General features: G+C 42.3%; 1 protein-coding gene across 1 annotated transcript; it reads right to left on the reverse strand.

The window, feature by feature from the left end:
• Positions 1-241: 241 nt before the first annotated feature.
• Positions 242-18,436, reverse strand: BFSP1 (beaded filament structural protein 1). Its single transcript, XM_027653891.1, is given in 9 exon segments — positions 242-1,004; positions 1,006-1,424; positions 2,557-2,642; positions 3,991-4,211; positions 6,307-6,414; positions 7,116-7,208; positions 7,991-8,086; positions 11,438-11,498; positions 18,066-18,436. Coding segments are annotated over 9 exon segments (1,977 nt in total). The 3' UTR covers positions 242-482.
• Between the last annotated feature and the right edge of the window lie 1,229 nt (positions 18,437-19,665).

Below are 19,665 nucleotides of genomic sequence, written 5' to 3' on the forward strand. Positions count from 1 at the left end.
AAACTTCTGCACACCTCAGGTGATGTTTACGAGTAGGTACTATCAGTCAATGGTAAAGGCAACACAAACCCACAGTGGGTATCTTCGGTAGAAGGCAAAACTTTTATTAAATGAACCAGATGTCACAAGTTAACGTTTGCAGCTGTCTCAGAGATGGGGAATTGTATGGTGGTTATAGGAGCAGTAGAGGAATATGCAAATTTGTCCCGGATACTGTGGGAAGCCAGGCAGCTCTGTCATAATAGTTACTTTCAGTGTGTCCTAATCATGAAAATCAGTTGCATAGGATGTACCCTGGAGCGTGCTAATGATCATTGCACCAAAGGTGAGCCTACATCAGACAGAATTGTCATCAAGGTTTCAATCTGTTCCATACCAAACAGCAAAAATCTCACTACTGTATCATTCGATCAGGAAAAAAAAACAAACAGTCATATAATAACTATGCCAGACAAGTTGACTATCAAGGGGGTGTGTGTCACTTAAGAGCCTTTGTCTCCTGGTTTCTTCTTGCTTGTCTTCTCTATCATTGTCTCAACAATCATCGCTGTCTCTTCATATGTCTGAATTCTGTCATCTGAAAACTTCTCGATGGACTCCACCACCTCCACCTTCTCGTAGCTCATAGAGCCAGGCAAGGCTGCTTCCCTGAACAAAAGGCCCTGCTTGTCTTCTCGTTCATAATCTGTCTCTCGAAGGAGTCCCGGCTCAGTTGGGCTTATCAGACCAGGGGAAGGAACTGTCTCAGGCTCAGAGATGTCCGGATACTTTGTGATTTGCTCGATTTTTCCTCTTGTTTTTTTGCCCCATTCAAGCACCTCTTCTCTCTCTTCCTCTCTCTGTTTATCTGGGATTTCAAATTCTTCTCTCCTTTCACAGATATCTGCTTTCTCTTTTTCTAAGGCAGGTTCTGGCAGCTCCAGTATGGGCTCCACCTCCCCATCATTCATCACCTTCCCGTTGCCAGTGGAAACTGTGATCCCTCCTGGAGCAGGGATAGAGGGGGGCCAAGATGCATGGTTCTTCATAGCCTTCCTCCCCTGTCACCAGCACATAACGCCCTTTGGGAGGGGCTTCAGGCTTAGCCTCTGGTTTCTTGTGGACTCTTATTTTCTCCCTCACAATGTTACACAATTTATCGAAGGCTTTACTTATCTGGGCTCCGTCAGGTACATCCTCTGGGCCCATTTCTTTTTCATCAAATTCTGAACCTTCCTGCCCAGGTTCACACCTGACTGAGCCTTCGTGTCTGTACTCCATCTGATCTTGGTCAAAACCTTCCAGAGTTCTTTCATACATTCTTTCAGGTGAGTGACTGTCAGTTTTGTCTTTTGACATCAGCTCCTTTTTCCTGGCAATTTTCTTTGTCAGTGCTTTTTGTCTGGGCTTTACACTGGCAATGTCTTGCATGGCTTGGGTGATATCTAGAGAAAAATCAAAACAAAGCAAACAACGGTGCTCAAAGACGGTCACTGCAAATGCTAGAGCTGCCTCTCACCCTCACTGCTGCAGGTGGAGAGCCTCTGTGTCTAAGAGACACTAAAAGTGAGCCAGACACCTCCACTCATGGCAATTTGGGGTATTGGCAGATTCTGAGAGGCATGTCAGGAGGGAGTAGCCAGCAGCTGGTGGACACAGAGCTGGGAATTACGGTATCATGGGGACAGACAGGTATTAACATGCTTTCCCTAAGGCAGCTGTTTTGTCCCATGTCACAGGTACAGTAAAACACATGAAATGGCCTGCTTACCACGCAGGAAGAAGCAGAGGTGTTGCTAGAAACAGGCCAAATCCTTAGCAGGTATGAAACAACACTTTGCAGGATGGTAGTTATCTACAACTGATGAGGATTTGGCCTCAGGCATTGTGGACCCATTTCATATAAAACTGCCACAGTTCACACAGTGGTTAGAAAAATTGCAGCTGCACTCCAAAAAAAACCCGTCATTTGGTGTTTTATCTCCATTCTCAAGGTAGTGTGTTATTAGTAACACCCCAGTGAGCCTTGGATTTAAGTCATACCAAACGTTAGTGCCTACTGCACCTTTCTATAAACCAAGTTCTCTCTTTGTCAAGAGCAGTCTTACTCGTTTAGTCCCTGACTGTTTCCTTGTCACCAGGTTTACAAGCATCATAATTCTAACAAACCATTATAAAACATGGAAGGAAAACAGGTCCTGAAAAGGGTCCTCTGCCTGCCTGTGGCACTCAACATACCTTGGTGCTCTTTGCACACCACTAAAGTGCAAACAAACAGTTCACAAGTCAGCACAAAACCTGCAGCTCTTTCCATAGTTTCAGGTGCCTTTTGACTTTACTCTCCTGATTGGCCTAAATAGTAAATTACAGAAATTAGCGAAGAAACACTTTTGCTTGTGGTTTTGGCCTTTGACAGCTTGTCCCAAAGCCAGGTGAGGTAAGCTGAAATGGTTGCATTTACTTAGCAAGCCTGGAGTCAGACTGTCACAGCTGGTGGGTCATGTGGAAGACAAATGGAGAAACTTAAAATACAATGGTGCTGCTTGTGACAGACACAGGAAGACATCACAGGTTTACCTCTTCCCCTCGAAACTTGGGGCTGGGCAGGTCTGTAGATCTGTGTGAAGAGTGTGACTGGGGTTCCTGCTATAGCAGAATTTAACCTGTGGAGAAGAGACACATGGATCAGATCTCTCCCCATAATTTGATTTTCAGTGAAAGCAAATGAAATTGTGCAAATTGAAGTACAGAGGTTAAAGACATATTTCTCTATGGTAAGGATTCAAAAAGAATGACAGGAGCCTCTTTCTTGTCAGGGGAAAATCAACATAGCCATAGCACCTTCAGAGGAGTGAGGCTGGCCACCCAGAGGAGAAAGGGGATGCTCCATAAGGTAAAGTACAACAGTAATTATAACCTATAGCAACAGCTTTGTAATTTAGCATGGCATTTTGAAAAGATGGGAAGATTTTAGATGTGCAAACAGTCAATCCGAGACTACCAGACATCAGCCATAAATTCATTTTTGCCATGCTGGCTGGTAAAATAGAAAATTTGGTAGCCCTTACAAAGCAACTTGCATATGCCTGAGTCAAGAAGGGTGAGATAAAAACGGAGTAGTCTTCCTTGGAAAACATTTGAGGAGTCAGCAGTATTAAGGGTTAAAAAATTAAAACAAAGAGACTGGCCTATTGCGAACCAGATACTATATCTTTGGCCTATTTCTGTCTGCTCTGCCAGAATTTGAGATATTTCGGCCTATCGGAGGATATACACCTGTGTCGATATGCAAGAGATACCCATTTTGATTTTTGGTGCTTAGAATTACCCTGTTGAGATACTTCTATCCAGAACTCAGTGTCCAAAATGAGACCCTGAAAATGGATGAAATTAGTCAGTGTCCCTCCCCTGCATCTTCAGGACAACCTGAAGCAGCAGTTTGGGTGCTCAGGGGTCTGGCTCTGCTCCTGAAAACCCATCTCCTTTTCTCATGTGCAGCTGATGGTTGGCATTAGAGGGAGGCAGAGCTCATCCATAGGTTTAAACACAACCCAAATCCCAGCCAATTTCTCGTATTCTCCCCTTTTTACCCTTTGCCTGACGAATGGCTTCGCTGTGAAAGGGTGCTTTGCTTTACAGGATATTTGCCCTGTCTGCACCCTCCAGAATCAACATGCCTGTAACACCCAGCAAGTGTCACCAACACTTGGGCTGGGTAGAGGGTGTTCAAATTGCTTTTGTGTGCTCCTGACCTCTGGGCACTGATGCCAGGACAGCATGTGGAAAGCAGACTGAATAGACAAGAGAAGCTCCAAATGTCTCTGACCATTTCCTTGGAAGAAGCTGATGAGATTTTGCATCTATTTAGATTTCTCTCCCCGGACATCTACCAGTCAAGGGTGTGGAAAGGCCATAGCTTTGGGTGGATCACATGTCCTTAAACATACACTTTTCAAAAGAGATAAAAGAGATCACTGGCCCCTTTGGGAGTGTTCAGAAATCCAGCCTTACCGGCTGTCCTCGTTCTCGATGATCCGCTTGTACCGCTCCAGCTCGTTCTCCAGGGACTGCTGGTAGATCACCAGCTGGCGGCAGTCGGTCGTGTACTTCTCCAAGATCCTCTCAGCCTCCTCTATTCCCTTCCTAAGGTTTTCAATCTGCTCATTGTAAAGCTGAATTTCATCATCATAACTCTCCTGGGTGTTTTTAATTGCTTGCTCCAGCATGGTTGTCTGGTGAATAAAATTGGTGGGTGAAAGAAGCAGCTTTGAAACATTCACCATCCCCATACTTTAAGCGTAATTAAAGGCAAGTCATGTTTTATTACAATGTGATGCTGCACTGCTGAAACACAGCAGCAATTTCACTACATTTGTTCAGTGACTCAAAACCAAGACCTCCTCCTGCTGCCTCCTTTTCTGTCCCAAGGTTTCTGTTCCACAATAAGCATGATGAGATCAGCATGGACTAGAGAATAGCTGTGTGATGTCTTCCTCCTCATTGCATACGAGGCTGGCTGATGCCTCACTGGGTGACCTGCAGTTCCCCGTGCCCTTCCTCGGCAGAGCAGGCAGTGTCTTACGGGGACAGCAAAAGTGCTTAGCCGGGAAGATATTCCAAGGAAAAACCTGTTCTTCCTTCACTGTGGTCCGCAGACCAAGCAAATAAGAGCAAAGGTCTTATTTTAAATGAAGAGCTCTCGTTTTGAATTCAGTTCCCCAGCTTTTTTACTTTGCCGATAAAACCAACGAGCACATCAGCCAGGAGGTGGCGATAGGCACCTTCCAAAATCAAGGAGTACGATTTACAGGTGGGATATTTCACGTTGAAATTCTGCTCTCACTTTCTTCTGCTATTTTCAGCTATTTATTATAGTTCTTTTATCACTTTTGCCCCCCCCCCCATTTCAAAGAGCTTTTAAAGAGGTGTACTCACAAAAAGTTAATGGGGCAATAAGTGACTAATGGGTTCTTTAATAACAGATTTATTTCTGTATGTTTCAGGTAAAGGTTTTTAAAATCCTTTTAAGAGCCTAAATTTAGGAGCTAGGTCCCTTGGCATTAGTTTTGTTCTATTGCAGAGTACGAGTGGACAAAGACCCTTTACTGTTCAGTGCTCACAAGGTGGGGTCCACAACCACTCAGCAACACAGCTCTCAGGTCCAGAAAGAGGAAAGCAAAGGACCTTGATGACATCTCAGTCATCAGATCCAGCCTTCACCAGCCTTCAGGGACAAGCAACCCTGTCACTGACCTCCACTCATAAAGGTATTTCACTCTTTTAATCTCAGGGCACAAGAATGAATCAGTTAATAAACTCTTTCTAAACAGAAGGTGATGATTTGATTTTGAAAGCTGGACGATTAATTCCCCAAAGGGTGCCAGAAGGATGATTTTCTCCTGTTTTTTTTCTATATTGATTCATAATCTCACTTATCTCTATATTGATTCTTGCCTATCCCAGAGCACATGTGACCTCTCCACCAGAGCATCAGACATGAGGAAGAGACCAAGGAAAAGACCTGGGGGTAGCACTGTCCACACCAACTCTAAGGAAAGAAGTTATGCTCAGGAAGTTAGGAGCTGCTGCTATGGCTGTCCAAAGGAGTCCAAAATCCCACAAAAAAAGATGTTTTATGCCAGTATTTCACTCCTCTCACCCGGATGGACAACTAGTCAAAGTCTTGGCCAGATATTTTCTGCAAGTCAGGAACTGGCAAAAAGGAGATGATTATGGTCCAAGCACAGGAGAGGTGCAGATCCTTTCTTAGTGCTTAGAGTGACAGGGATAAATGCAGAATGCCAAATGTAGCTCAACAACTATATCAGTTTTGATTACCAAATCTGTCCAGTCCTCTCAGAGCAAGTTTATCGTTGGATGTAGCAGTGATAGAAAGGATTGGGCAGAGCCTTGAAGATCCCCCACGGATTTATGGAGCCAATTTCCAGCCAGAGTTCAGCAAGCGAGAGAGTCACTAGAGCCCTTGGGACTTTTCCATCCACACTTCCTGCTGGCTCTGTCCTACAGGAAGTCAGTTGCACTGGAGAGACATTCTCTCACAAGCAACTCTGATAACCAAAGACAGCTTCATTGCACCTATGCTACCCTACAGCCCTCCCTGGCCATCTTAAACTTGACAGTTTGGACCACTGAGAGAATGAGAATGAAACAGCTGAAGGAATATATGGAAATCTGAAAGGAAAACACACCTCCAGGTCAACCGAGTTCACAAGACCCTGTTAGAGGCCACTCAGACTTTACCATGTGACCATAAAAAGAACAGTTCATGAGCCTCATGGTTGTGTTTATAGTCAGTGATGGCAGTACCTCTGTCTGCAGCTTGTATTTCTGCGCCTGTAGCTGGCAGAGGATGCTCTTGTATTCCTCCAGCTGGCTCTGCAGAACAGGGATCCTCCTCTCTGCTACCACTTTTTCCTGGTTGGAAGAAAATAACGTGTGTACAGGAAAGTATGTTTCACTCTTTTAAAAAGAGCCAAAAGAAATTCCACTACTGGAAATAAACTGTAAAGACAAACAGAAAATTACAAAAGATAGATAAAAAGATGGGTATTGAACCTCAAGTCAACTTCTGTGGCACGGATTTAAGAATAAAGATGTCACATGGTAGGGCTGTAACAGTACAGCTTACATTGAAATTAGACTCTGTAGATACAGCTCTTAACACTTTCTTCCAACTAATACGTGTTCTTGGCATAGCCAGTCATATTGGTGTGAATCACCAAGTTTTCATCTAGTCTGTATATCAATTTATTTGATTTACAAGTTTTCACCACCTCTCACCCCTTCAGGGCAAGATTTACTTTCTCTGCAAATATTCATTCATCCTGCAGCTCCTCCTCAGAGAGGAAGTACAACTACATCAACTGCCTTAGAACTGCACTTTTTCGGGCTAATACATATGCTGGAGTGCACCTGACCAAATGGAATCTCTCTTTCCTGATCGATAGAGTTTTTCAAAGCTACAGGTAATTTTTTTCTCTCATCTTCAGTACTTACGCATAGTTGTGACAGTTTTCACTTAACCTTGGAATGGGAGTTAAAGGATCTAGGACACTTTAGGAGTAAACTTCATCTCTTTCTTACTCTGATTAGTATTTACAAACTGCAATACTTGCCTCACATATGCCAGTGGTTATGGGGGACACACGAGGGGTTGTCTGGATGATCTGCTGCAAAACATTGACATAGGTCTGGATTTCCATGAGATTCTGTGGTGAAGTAAAAACCATTTTCATCAGAAAATGCCACAGTAAGGTACTCCCCTTCTAGGGATTATTTCTAGATATTTACTTCTTTCAGCATATAAAGGTCCCATTCATGTTCAGATCTGATTTTGCAGCATGATTTTAGACCAGATTTTGAGGGCATGAGTGCTAACAGTTTCATCATGCTGAGGATACATTACTGGCATTTTAGCTAAGTGACTATACAGTTCGTAGTCTTTTTAAAGATTCCACGAGTTCTGATTTCACAGGAGATTTTCAAAATGAGAATCACAAATACCTTTGCACATGGTCTGAAAAAGTGAGTCTCTTCTTTCAAAAGCAGCAAAGATGGGACAGTGGCCTGATCTCAAGCCTCACAGCATTCCCAGGAAAAGGAGGCTGCACTGGAATCATACAGCCACAGGCTTATGCCTGTTGATTAACTGGGATGCTCTCGCCCAGAAAATTGGGTGATGAAAGCAACAGCTTTCTTAGTGTGAAATATAAGACAGCTTGTCCAGCACTTTGGGTTGAACCATAATAACAGGTCAACAAATTCAAGACATTGCTGCAGCTGTGGGCACTGGACCCTGAGGGAGTTTGTTTGGATACTGGCAACCATCCAGCTGTTGTGCCCACCAAAAATAAAAGGTTCTACATGTACCCACCAAAACACAACTAGGATTTGCTTTAATTTTGCCACCATTTGATCCCAGAGAAAGGCAAGGCTTCACATCTATCTCTAGAAGGAAGAGTGAAGGAAGATGGCAAATTCAGCCAGTTACCTTCTTATATCTGTCCTTTGTGGCATTAATATCATCCTGCAGGAACTGGGACTCTATCTGCAGCTCCAGGTTGCACAGCAGTGCTTCATCAGCTTCCTACAATGCAGAGACATGTGTCATGGTCAGCACATGTGGCTGGAGTGCCAAAATCACAGCAGCCACATAGGCATAATGCAAGCCATCTGTCTGTATGGAATACTGAAACCTACTGGGAGATAGTAGTGTCATGAAAACAGCAACAAAGAGGCATCTTATTCACCATGTTCTGCACAAATATGATTAATGATACAGTTTGGCGCTGGCACTGTCAAAATATGTTTACCATATGCTTTTATGAATGCTGGAAGCCAAGTGGTAGACTCTATGAAATACCAGTTTGATGTTAAAAGCTTGGAATGGTGCATGAGTGCTAAACAAATGACATCAGCAGACTAAGGCATTGATTCCTCTAGTATTTATGACAAGATCTGAGGTATCTTGATGCCTTTTTAATATTCCCAGTAAATAAATCCTTATAAAAACCCATGATGGTCCAAAGTATTTGCACTCTGTTTGGTGTGTTGTCAAATGCCACAAATACACAAATTTGGAGCCGTTTCTGGAAATAAAAATGACAGATGACCAGGTCTAGAAAAGAATCATCTTGCTGCAGAAGTTTCTAATACATTGGGATTTGCAAGGACAAAAGTTCATAATATCTAATTAATTCAGAGCACAAGCTGTATAACTACCAATCACAATCTCAGAGATGACTGGCACTGGTATTTAAACCCAGTGACATCTCCATTTCTGTTTAAAGGCCTAATTTAGATTTTTCCTGTCATGTTATTTAATACAAATCCTTGAATACAGAGTATTCCATGATACTTGGCAATATATTTTACAAATATGTAAGTGTGAATAATAAGCTTTATTTTCCTACTTAATGCATGAATTCTTGGTTAGGTTTATCATGAGCTAAGATTGTAAATATCACTTTTGAGGAAGTATCGTAAAAGTTGTCAGCTGGATCTTCCCTGCAACTCCACAAAACTTTTAAGTTCCTCAACCAGTTTGCAATTTGCTTCAAGAAAATCTCGATTTCCGCATTTAACTCAAAGTGGAAAAAACAATAATAATAATAGAAAAATAATTTAAAGGTGTGTTTCAAATTACCTATGTGCCATTACTAGCTGTAAAAATATCCTAGCAAGAGGATCAGGGGTTGCAAGTAAACCACTGAGATCTGTGAGTGCAGCATATGACTGGTAGCAGGGGATTTTTCTTTTTTGCGCGTGCACAGCACGAGCAATTCCAAAAATGTGTGGATGTTAGCTGTCCCATTGTGCTGCTGAGCCTCCCGGGCAGAGAACTCTCCAGCCGGCTCTGCTTTGTGAGCCAGTGGCTGATTCAGACACATCCAGCCCAGCACATTTGGAGCCAGCCATCAGGAATGCCCGATGCTTTTCTGCACTCCTCTGCCTTCCTATTGAGAGGCAGATCAGCAGGACAATGACCATACTGGGAGGTTTGGGGGGGAGCCAATAAAAGCCCCCAGATGATACCGGTAAGCAAATATTTCTGCATGTGATAAACAAAAGGCACTTTAAAAGGGAAAAATATTTTTTCTCTTATTCTGTACTTTCAGAGAGCCCAGCATCACTGATGAAGCTGCATATCAGAATAGTGCAGCGGCTACAGGTTTTCTTCTGAATTTTGCAGTTTGCTATTCACTCGACTTCTGAAAAACCATTCTGCTTTAGGTGTTGATTCCAGAACACCGATCCATGTGCTGAAGCAGCATTTTAATTTATCATGGCAGAGAAATCCCTTGGATCTCTCCAGAACGAGTGTTTGCTATTTTTCCGACCTGATTCTCCATCTGTTGGATAAAGCATAGGTTTACACCTGCACATGCATATTTCAGGCTACATCTTGGGCACTCTACAGAAAACCACCACTACTTGGTGCTCCAGTGCAAGGAGTTGTTGCAACAGGGGCAGCCCAGGAAAATCCTAGGATAGAACCCCCCCTCACCATTTCTCAAGACTTTTTAAGCTGTGCCTGGGACTTAAATCAATTCACTTTTCTTTAGCCACAGATTAGCTGAAAGGAACTGTGAAGACCTATCAGCTACACCAACCCTTTACAAAGGATTTGCCTCCACGAATACTTTTAAGGGCTTGCCGGGTTTCCAAGAGCCCTGTTAGTACACTGGAAAATAGCACCAATTCTATTGGACATTAGGATGTCTAGAGCTCACTGTAGATAGAAATACTAAAATGCACTTTGTCTTTTTTTAATATAAAACATGCATATCATTGATATGACAGTGCTCAAACAGAACAGCTCCTGCCATTTGTAGTGAGGAAATAAAATAATAATCTCTATTTAATCCACTTGTAATTGTTTCCCAATACAGAAAATGAAAGGTAATCTGTGAAAAATAGAACTGGGAAAAGACATAATACTACTTTCTTCACTCAGATGACAGCTAGCAACAAGAGAGGATGAATCGGGCTTTCTCAGTTTCACAGACCTGGTCTGGAAACTTCCAAAAGAAGTTAGTCAACTTTTATCTTTTCTCTGAGCATCATTATTATTATATTTAATTATATGATGTTATTGTTATTACTATTATTTCTTTTCCATGGTATTAGTTCAAGAAAGTACAGCTTTTACCTAAGGGGAAGCTGAGGATCTGTCTGAGGAAGGGCTGATCATATCCTGCAAGGAACTGAGGAGCTTTGAGACACACCAGATTTCAAAACCTGGACTCAATCAGCAATTTTTCACGCCATGATATCAGTACTAAAAGTATTTTAATACAGCAGCTGAATTTTAAAAGGTTTTCAGCAACAAACACATTTTCTCCAGTCACATTTTGGACTCTCAGATATGTGTATTGGCTGCACAGTATGACTAATAAATGGACTTTTCCTACCTGTGTTCATTCAGAGAGATTATTTTCCAAGTGAAAGCATGTTAAAAGAATTAAGAAGAGTTATTAAATACACCTAAAAATATTCCAGATCTTCAGCAAAGGTGAATTTGTGACACTTATGTCAGCTACAGGTCCTGAAATGAGTGCAAGGGCCAGTTGCTGATGCTCTAAAAGGAGTGTTAAACAGTAGATCCTCCCAGTCTTCGGTCTCACTGAAAAATTAATAAAGTCCTGAGCACAGCTGAGTCTGTGGGCAGCACATGCTACAGGACCAAAATCAGCAGGACTGTGCAAAGTAAGGATTACACAGTGCCTACACACACATCGAGGTTCTGACACTTGCACAAGGCCTGGGGAGGGGGATGAAGGGGAAGGAGAACTTTTCATCAGGGTATAATGACAAGAAATGTCTTGCTCTGACATTTTATCTTCCCACTGCTTCTTGAAAGCAGCTTGCTGTAGTAAATGCAGCCACAGGAAAAAAAATTATAGAGACCTTTCCCTTGCCATTTTCTCAGGTTTACCTTATTAAGGCGCTCAAGGGTTTCTTTTAGCCTCTGCTGATATTCACGTTCATTTCTATACCTGCAAATAGAGAAAAGGAGATAAAGGTCAGTGGTTCATCCTTCCGTGAACTGCATTTTCATCTGCACTGTCATGCACAAGATATGCTTCTCACTAAAGGAGGATATGAACCTTGAAGAGACCCAAAAGATTTATTTATACATTAGCATTAATTGTTTTTTAGTCCTGAATGCTGAGACTCATTTCAGAACTGATTAACTGCTTGTCTTCTATTTACATTACAGAATACAATGAAATGTCACACATTTGCTATCACTTTTTTATGGAACTCCCAAGAACAGATTATTTACAATAAAAGTATATTCCATTGGCATTGTCTACAGTAACAGCCATTCATCAGTGGTTACTACGTGAGGATTTGCTACACTGGCACATTAGCATTTCATTACATTGTCTCTGGTTTTCTGTCCTACCTGCTGTAGTTCAATAAGCATTTTCATGACAGACACATTAAACACAAAGGCTGCAATTTCATATGTTGACTCTGTATGAATAATGTTGCATTAGGATGCTTTGATGCATCAAGCTTTGTGTCCTCTTTAATGACAATTTGTATTTTAGTTTAGTCAAAATCAAATGTGAGCCTTAGTAAGGACAGCATTTATCCTGTATTCTTAAGCATTTACAAAATGTCCACAAGTGCATGTTCCTGTGCTGAGTGAACCTTGGATGTATATTGTGTTTATCTTTGGTTTGAGGAAACAGTACATACTCCTTAAGAATTAGGGTTCTACCTTTGTATGTTAGATAGAATCATCTTTTAGTAAGTCCTTTTGGTCCCAGAGTACAAATCTTCCTAATTGTTGATTATTGTTGTTTGTTCCTTTCCTAAATAATCTGCATATAAAATGTTTAGTAATAAATGTGGTTTAATGAGATTCCATTAAAAAAAAGGCCAAACCAAACAAAAAACCCCTACACCATTAAAAACACAACAACAACAAAATAAGACATAATCACCCAGAAGCATCTTTATAGTACAAGGCAATGTGACTTTGCCATCAGTACTGAACAAGTGTCTCATCAAACTCCAACGACTGCCACTGACAAAGTACAGAAATAGTCTATTCCTGTTTATTCCTTTACTTTCCCTAAAACAATAGAGATACAGAGTTATAAAAAGCTGTCATTTTCTTGCTTGCTACCAGAAACCCTCATGGTGGGTGACAAGTGACCTTTGGTGGTGACTCTCACTCATTTGCAGTACAAGCAGTGGTCATCAACACAAGTGTGAACCATGGCTGAAATTCAGAATTGAACATAAGCCGTTGTCTCTCTTCCGAAATCATTGATTTGGCCCAGATGTGCTGTTGGTATCTAAAGGATTTGCTCCTGTCAATAGGGAACTTGACAGGTCCTAGACTGAACACAGCAAGGATCAAATTTAAATGATGGCGTCAACCTTGGTTCTTTTTGTCTCCCAAAGGTTGAAAAACCAATGTTATCGTCACCTCTTTCAACATGTATTGGAAAGCTGAAAGGATGACGTCACTCATGAACTGACTAGGACCACAAAGGAAGAACTTGGTAGAACAAAGAAATAGACTTGGTGCTTTGGTTTCCCAACTTTCCCTTCTTCTGAAATCCCATAATATTAGCGTGGGGTGCTGGTCTGTTTTCAATTCTTAACATGAGCAGCAAAGAAACATGTGAAAATGCTGAGGTTTCATTTCATTATCACTCCTACAAATTGCTGATAAATCTAAAACAATGTCTTTTTTTGCCAAATAGTATTAACACCAGGTTCACTTCCCAGGATACAACAAGAATATGCAGTGAGACTGCCTTTGTTTCTGTTGTTTGACAAGTAGCTCATCTCCAACCAGTTTTCTATCTATCTCATAAAATTTTTGTGTGCAACTGACAGTAAACACTTCACTAACTTAGATACTTTCTGACAACCAAGTAAGGAGGAAGCAGATTGTGGTAGCTTGTGAAAATCAAATACACAGCTACAAAAAAAGGCTGGTTTTACACTCCCAGTAATATACAACCATCTGATGGAGTCAGTGTCTAAATGTCAGCCCTAATGTCATTCAAACCTGCTCAGATCTGCCTCATTGCTAGATCAGAATTCAGAATTCTGTCACCCAGAAATTCTTTCAATAACTAAAGTATTCAGCTACATTTTCCTTCACTCTCAAATAACCAAAATACCTGCTGTGGCACACAGCCATAAGTCCACCTGGCAGTCTTGAGAGAGTTAGTATTGAGTGATTATCCTTTGAAGGAGAATAGCTTTTAAGTGATGTTCAGTCTACTCCAGAAGCTACTCAGTGCAAAAGGGTTAAGGACCTCTTTGAAATGCTTCAGAGACCTCAGGACACTTATGTGCCTACTGAAACATATCTGTGTAAGTGTAATTGCTGACAAATTACAACCCTGTTATGCTTCAAAGCTAATTTCAGTGTTCAAGTAATTGGTTGGACTTGCTGAAAAGAGTTTTTTTTAGATGGTTGCTGGTCAGACTTTCCTGGAGCTTAAGAGGCATGAAGTTGATTTGCTTCATTACAAAAACAAACAGACAAACAAACAAACAAACACTAAACCTCTCACCTAGTCAAGTAGCTTTAGGTCTGCAACAAACCTTTTTGGACTGTTTATAAAAAAAAAGGGATGTTAATTTTTTTGCATAAGGGGAAAGAAATGGAGTAGAGGGGGCTGCCGAACTGAAAGCAAGCAAATGAGAGGATTAAAGTTTTCTGTCACCTCTGTTTTTGGACCTTGCCTCTACTGCAGCGCAAGGGCTTGCTCCTCTCCAAAGAGAAAACAGTCACAATCCATCCAAGCAGTGCTCAATGGCCAGATAACCAATTTGGTGTCAAACCTGAGCCTTTTATATGGTGTTTCTCTGTTGAACCCTACCAAAATCTTCCAACAATATATGAAGCCTCTTGGCTACTATTTCTCTCCTTTTTCCTTGCCCTGAGCACTTCACTAACCTTCTCTCAACAGAGACAGCAGCAATTTAAGTGCCAAAGAGAGCACAGACTACAAAACACTGGTCCCACCAGGATGAGGGACTGGCCAATAGTGTTTGTGGTTCATACCCTGAAGGCTCAGATGAGCCCTATGAGGGCTGTGCTCTGCTGTTGTATGAGCGGGTTGCTACCTGTGTTATCAAGAAGACACTACGGAGTGGCTGACAGCCACAGGGCAAGCTTGCAGTGGTCCAAGGAGGGGGCGGAGGGCAGACAGAACCTCCTCACTTCAGATGCAGCAGGATAAAGTCCTTCCTATCATCAGAGAAGCAGCAGCAGTGCAGAGACAATCCTTGCAGACAGGGTTGGAAGGCAGCTTTGCCAGTGGAGTCCCCATATCCCAGATATCATGTTTTCCTGCTTCTTTTTTTTTTTTGTTTTCTATCACAAGTGCTGGGTTTCTACTTTGGCCACACAGGGTGTCAGGCTCATCAGAGCATCCTCACGCAGTACAGCTTGGAGAACACAGTGCCAATTTCCATGGCTAGCAGCTTCCAGGGAATCATACTGCATGTGCAAAACCACTAGATTAGCAGTGAATAAATTTTTAAATTAAAAAATTGATTAGGAAGACTTTTAATTTCTGAAGTTAATTAATCCTGCTCTGTCAAGGCCACTAAAACCTGGATTTCAGCATCTTTCCTACTATCATGGAGAGAGAAATACACTTCTTTCCCACAGCCAGATGCAATGTTGCTATAACAATGATGGTCAATAAAATTAGCATAATTAGACTTTATGAAACAACTACTAGCAATGCTTTTTTTTGCAATTTCAAGAAAAAAAATTCTCCCCAATACGGAATCTGAATTATTCATGTTAATGTGAAAAGCTATGAATGTGACTACAGAGAATTTAAAAATAAATTTTAACGTAAGGTCTACTTTTTAATGGTTCATTCACATTTAATTGTACAGACCCAGTAGTCTCAGATCCTGCTGTGTTTAAATGTAGCTTTAAAAAGCCTATTTATATAAATGCAGCTTTAAAAGGTCTATCTATAAAAATGTAGCTTTAAGAGGTTTACTTATGTCTACAAATCTATTTCCCAGATTGCAAAGGTGAGTGAAAGAATGGGTTGCAAGAGGTAAAATTCTTTGCAATAGTGAAGGACACAGACATTTGTCAATTAATTGAATCACAATGCTCCACTCTAAGAGATATTGTTAATCCCAGTGTGCCAAAAGTAGATGCTTTATGGTTCAAAATGAAGCAAGAAACCCATAGTGCCTGTTGATGACTGAGCACAGACTCAGGGAGGAGGGTAGGTCTTCAGCACAGGAATGCATGCTTCTGGTTTCGGTAGATCCTAATATGGCACAGAGAATTTTTCCTCCCATATTTTGTTTAGAGAGCTTTATTTATAACTGTCAGTAGCTGAAATCGGAGCCATCAGGATGGTAGAGCACTGGCCTTGTTTTAACACCTGAAACTCAAAACCCAATCAGTTTTTGTCAGATGCTGAAGAAACTTTCATGTCTGTCTTCCAGTCAAATTCAGCAGCTCCCAAGAGGAAAAAATAAACCCAAAATTCTCTTCTTGGTATAAACTGAAGGCAATTTGTTCAAAAAGCAGCCACTGCCCTTCCATTGTAATGGCCTTATGTATCTTTGCAATTTTTGGGTTAGATATGGTCAAAGTTTCATTTTTATGTTTAAAAGTTTTACTTTGTTTACAGCTGCTGAGTGAATATTCCAGGATATGGGACGGACAAAACATTCTCCATTTTCCCTAGGAAGTCATTAACTACCCCTGTAGCAGGTCCTAAATATTACTTTTTAAAGCACAGCCCCTTCCGTGTGTGTTTCCCACCCTGTGGGTGTTTCCCACCCTTTCAATGACCTGTATTCTTCCCCATCTATGTACAGCTTACATAAAGCAGCTCTAATAAAACTAAATTAGCTTTGTGTCACATCACTAATCCTGCACAGTTTGCACAGATTTTTAACTAATATGCAGATAGACACTTAAGTACCAAGTTTAGTCAAAATCTCATGGACACAATATAATAAAAACATATGAGCAAGTACCAGAGTTGACAGCTAAATTATAGCATTGGCTCATAGCTGAATTTACTGCTCATAAATATTGAAATACAAAGCTGCCTAATTAGGTGCTTATTACTTGCTGGCACTGAGTCAAGGCATCATGGACATCTGACCATTGGCAGCAATAAGGTTGAGTGCACATGGATGGGCTATTCTCTGCTGTCAAGAGAGAAAGTGAGATCAGGGCTTGGTATTTCTATAGTTGTGCTGTAGCTCACAGCCCCCACGACCAGTTCACATGGCAGCATGCTGAATTGGGTGCCAAATTTTCAAGGGTGAATTAGCCAGATAGACATTTTGGGGGTAAAAAGAAACATTGACTAATAAGTAACAAGAGGATTAGACCCTTCTCTCCTGTAAGCAGCCCTTTTATGAGCAATTCTCACCAACTCTCACATAATTAATCAAGTATTTGGCCAAAACTGCCCGTTGCTGAAGGGAAGGGGCTAGAGGTGTCTGAAGTCATTCATCTGCCCCAGCCCTTGATGCTCCTGCTCTTTGATTTATGGTGCCACTGAAGTTAAAAAGGTGGAATTAGGGGAAGCCTATTCTTACAGCTATTGCTCTAGTGGCATGATGTGGCAATGAAGGATGCAAGGAAGAAGAGGACGGCAAATTTCAACATACCAAGAAAAGAAATGTATCTACGTTCTTTTCATCTCACATCTGTAGTGGTTGGCACAGCCAGGCCCAGGTACCTCACAACCCCTGTAAATAAGAGTTTCTCAGACAGATTCTGCACATTTCAGGAGGTGTTTGGGGTCATGCAGCTCTGTGCTGCTCACACACAAGACTTGCTGCTCACACACAAGACTTGCTTTGAGACATCTGTTTTTCAACTGGGTTATTTCCTCTTTGCAGTTAAGAACAAAATGCTCCTAAAACTAATGAACGATAGCAACCAATGTGTGTCACGGTGAGGACCTGCTGCTGTGGAATGGAGAGGGCAATTGCCCCTCTAGTAGCAGACGGACCATGAAATGCAAAACTGGAGCTCCTTGACACCTTACTTTTCACCATGGCATCTGTAAGTGTAAAAGACCCTTCTGAAGATTTTACTGCGAGGAGATTAGGGTTTTTCACTTAAGGAGGATTTCCCGCCTGGAAAAAGGCATCCTTCCCAGAGACAGTTGTAGATGTTTTCTCCTCCTGCATTCCAGTGGAGCTGACTCCCTGGTACCAGAAAAGAGAAGCTCTTGCAGACATGTCTGAAGGCTCCACAGCAGGGGGGTCAGGGATCATAAAAGCCCTGAGAACAACAAGTGGGTGTCTCTTTCTTAGGCTCAGTGCAGATTTGTGCTGAGATCTTAAGTGTTCTCGACTTTAGAAATAAATTCTCCTCTATCCTTCAGCTACCTGGTACTTTAGGGGTACCTGGGTGCATTTGACCCTTATAACATCCCTATCTACAAGCCTGATACACATGGAGAGGCATCACACGTACACAAGCAGCAGCCCAGTGACACCAAAACCATCCTTATCACAAAGAGTAGCCACAGAAACGACACCACCCACCTTCCACCCATCCCAAGCCTTACTTGTTGCGATACTCATCGAGCATGCGCTGGGCATCCTTCTCCTCCCGCTCCAGCTTGGCTCTGTCTGAGGCCAGCTCCCGCATCCGCTGCCGGTTGAACTCGATCTGCCCGGCAAATGCTTCATCCAGGCCCACCAGCTCATCCATGCGCTGGAAGGTCTCCAGCTGCTTACGCAGGATGGTGTTGCGCTGCTCCAGCACACGCGCCCGGTTGATGTAGCTGGCGAAGCGCTCGTTGAGTTCCTGCAGGTTCTCCAGGCCCCGGGCTTGGGCCAAACTATCAAATTCAGGGGAGCCTCGCAGCTCATCGTAGGCGTCCGATCGCTCGTACTTCTCTTTGCGCACCTCGCGGAGGAAGCTGCTCCTGTACATGGCTTTGGAGGGGCTGCGCGGTGCCGGGTTCCCCTCTTGTGTGCCTGCCTGTCTCTCCAGTTTGGGTCTGAATTGTGTCTGGGGGGTTTGGGGAGGAAGAACTGAACATAATCACCCCCCCCAGATGATTAGGACTTGTCTCCAGGGCGGTTTGTGGCACTAAAGGCATAGTCTGCAGCGGTGAACTAAATAAATCCCAAAGGCCCCGCCTTGGAGCTGCCTATCCAGGCGTCAGCAGTTCGGAGGAGCAGCGGGCATGGGAGGGTGAGTGGCTTTTCTTTTCAAGCATTGAAATTGCATACGCCCAGAATGAAAGAGAGCAACGTCCAGCTTTCACCCGGTGGATTAAAGCATTATCCACGGACAACAAAACAAGCGCTTTGCAGTTTCAGAGGCTGAGCTCAAAGCCTTTCATGGTTGTGCTGGGGGGTAGAGCTTTGTTCCATGGTGGTGTCCTCAGGGCTGTGTACAGAGGCCTTCTGCTGAGCCAGGATTATGGTGCAAGTGGATGGTAGGGCTTGATTTTTTGTTATTTGACAGTTTTGTGATCATTTAGGATGATGGGATGGGTGTATAAAAGTTAATATGACTCCTGCTCCAAGGACAAGATTTAGTCGTTTGGTTCTCACTTCATGTCAGGTTTTTCTGCAGGTTAATTCTACCTGGCACAAGAGGTACCAAGGCAGCAGTGGCACTAAATACTTAACAGGCTTAACAAGGCCCCATTAGGAGGTCAGTTTCCTTGGGACTAGACAGAAGCCATCTCTTCTCCTGACTTGGTGGACATACCATATTATCCCATGGGGACCAGCCATCCTTCCTTCACTCCAACCATAATTGAGTTCTGTGTGCTGACATTCCCTAAGACGCTTTAATTGTTCTGGAAATCATGGATATACCTCGTGTAGTACTTTTTTTTCCTCCAGTCTTTCCTCTTGAAAAATCCTGTTTCTTGGGTCTGTTCTTCCAGAAGCACATCTACTCGCCCAGACAAAAAGCACAACATCAAGACAGTCCAATGTTGAGATCTCTGTTAATAATTCCTACAAGTCACTTTCATTTTTTTAATGAACATATGTTTTATGACTATCTAAATCACACATGTTGGAAGCTCAACAGAGAGCAGCCTCACTGATGGCAAGTGCAGAGGTGAAGAAAGAATCTGGTGCTCAGATGAGTCTATGATTTGGGTTCTGGGTTATTGAATCCGAATCAAAAGGAAAAGAAAT

Source organism: Corapipo altera, unplaced genomic scaffold (genome assembly GCF_003945725.1).
Source record: "Corapipo altera isolate COAL_440 unplaced genomic scaffold, ASM394572v1 70, whole genome shotgun sequence".
NCBI classification, from domain to species: Eukaryota; Metazoa; Chordata; class Aves; order Passeriformes; family Pipridae; genus Corapipo; species Corapipo altera.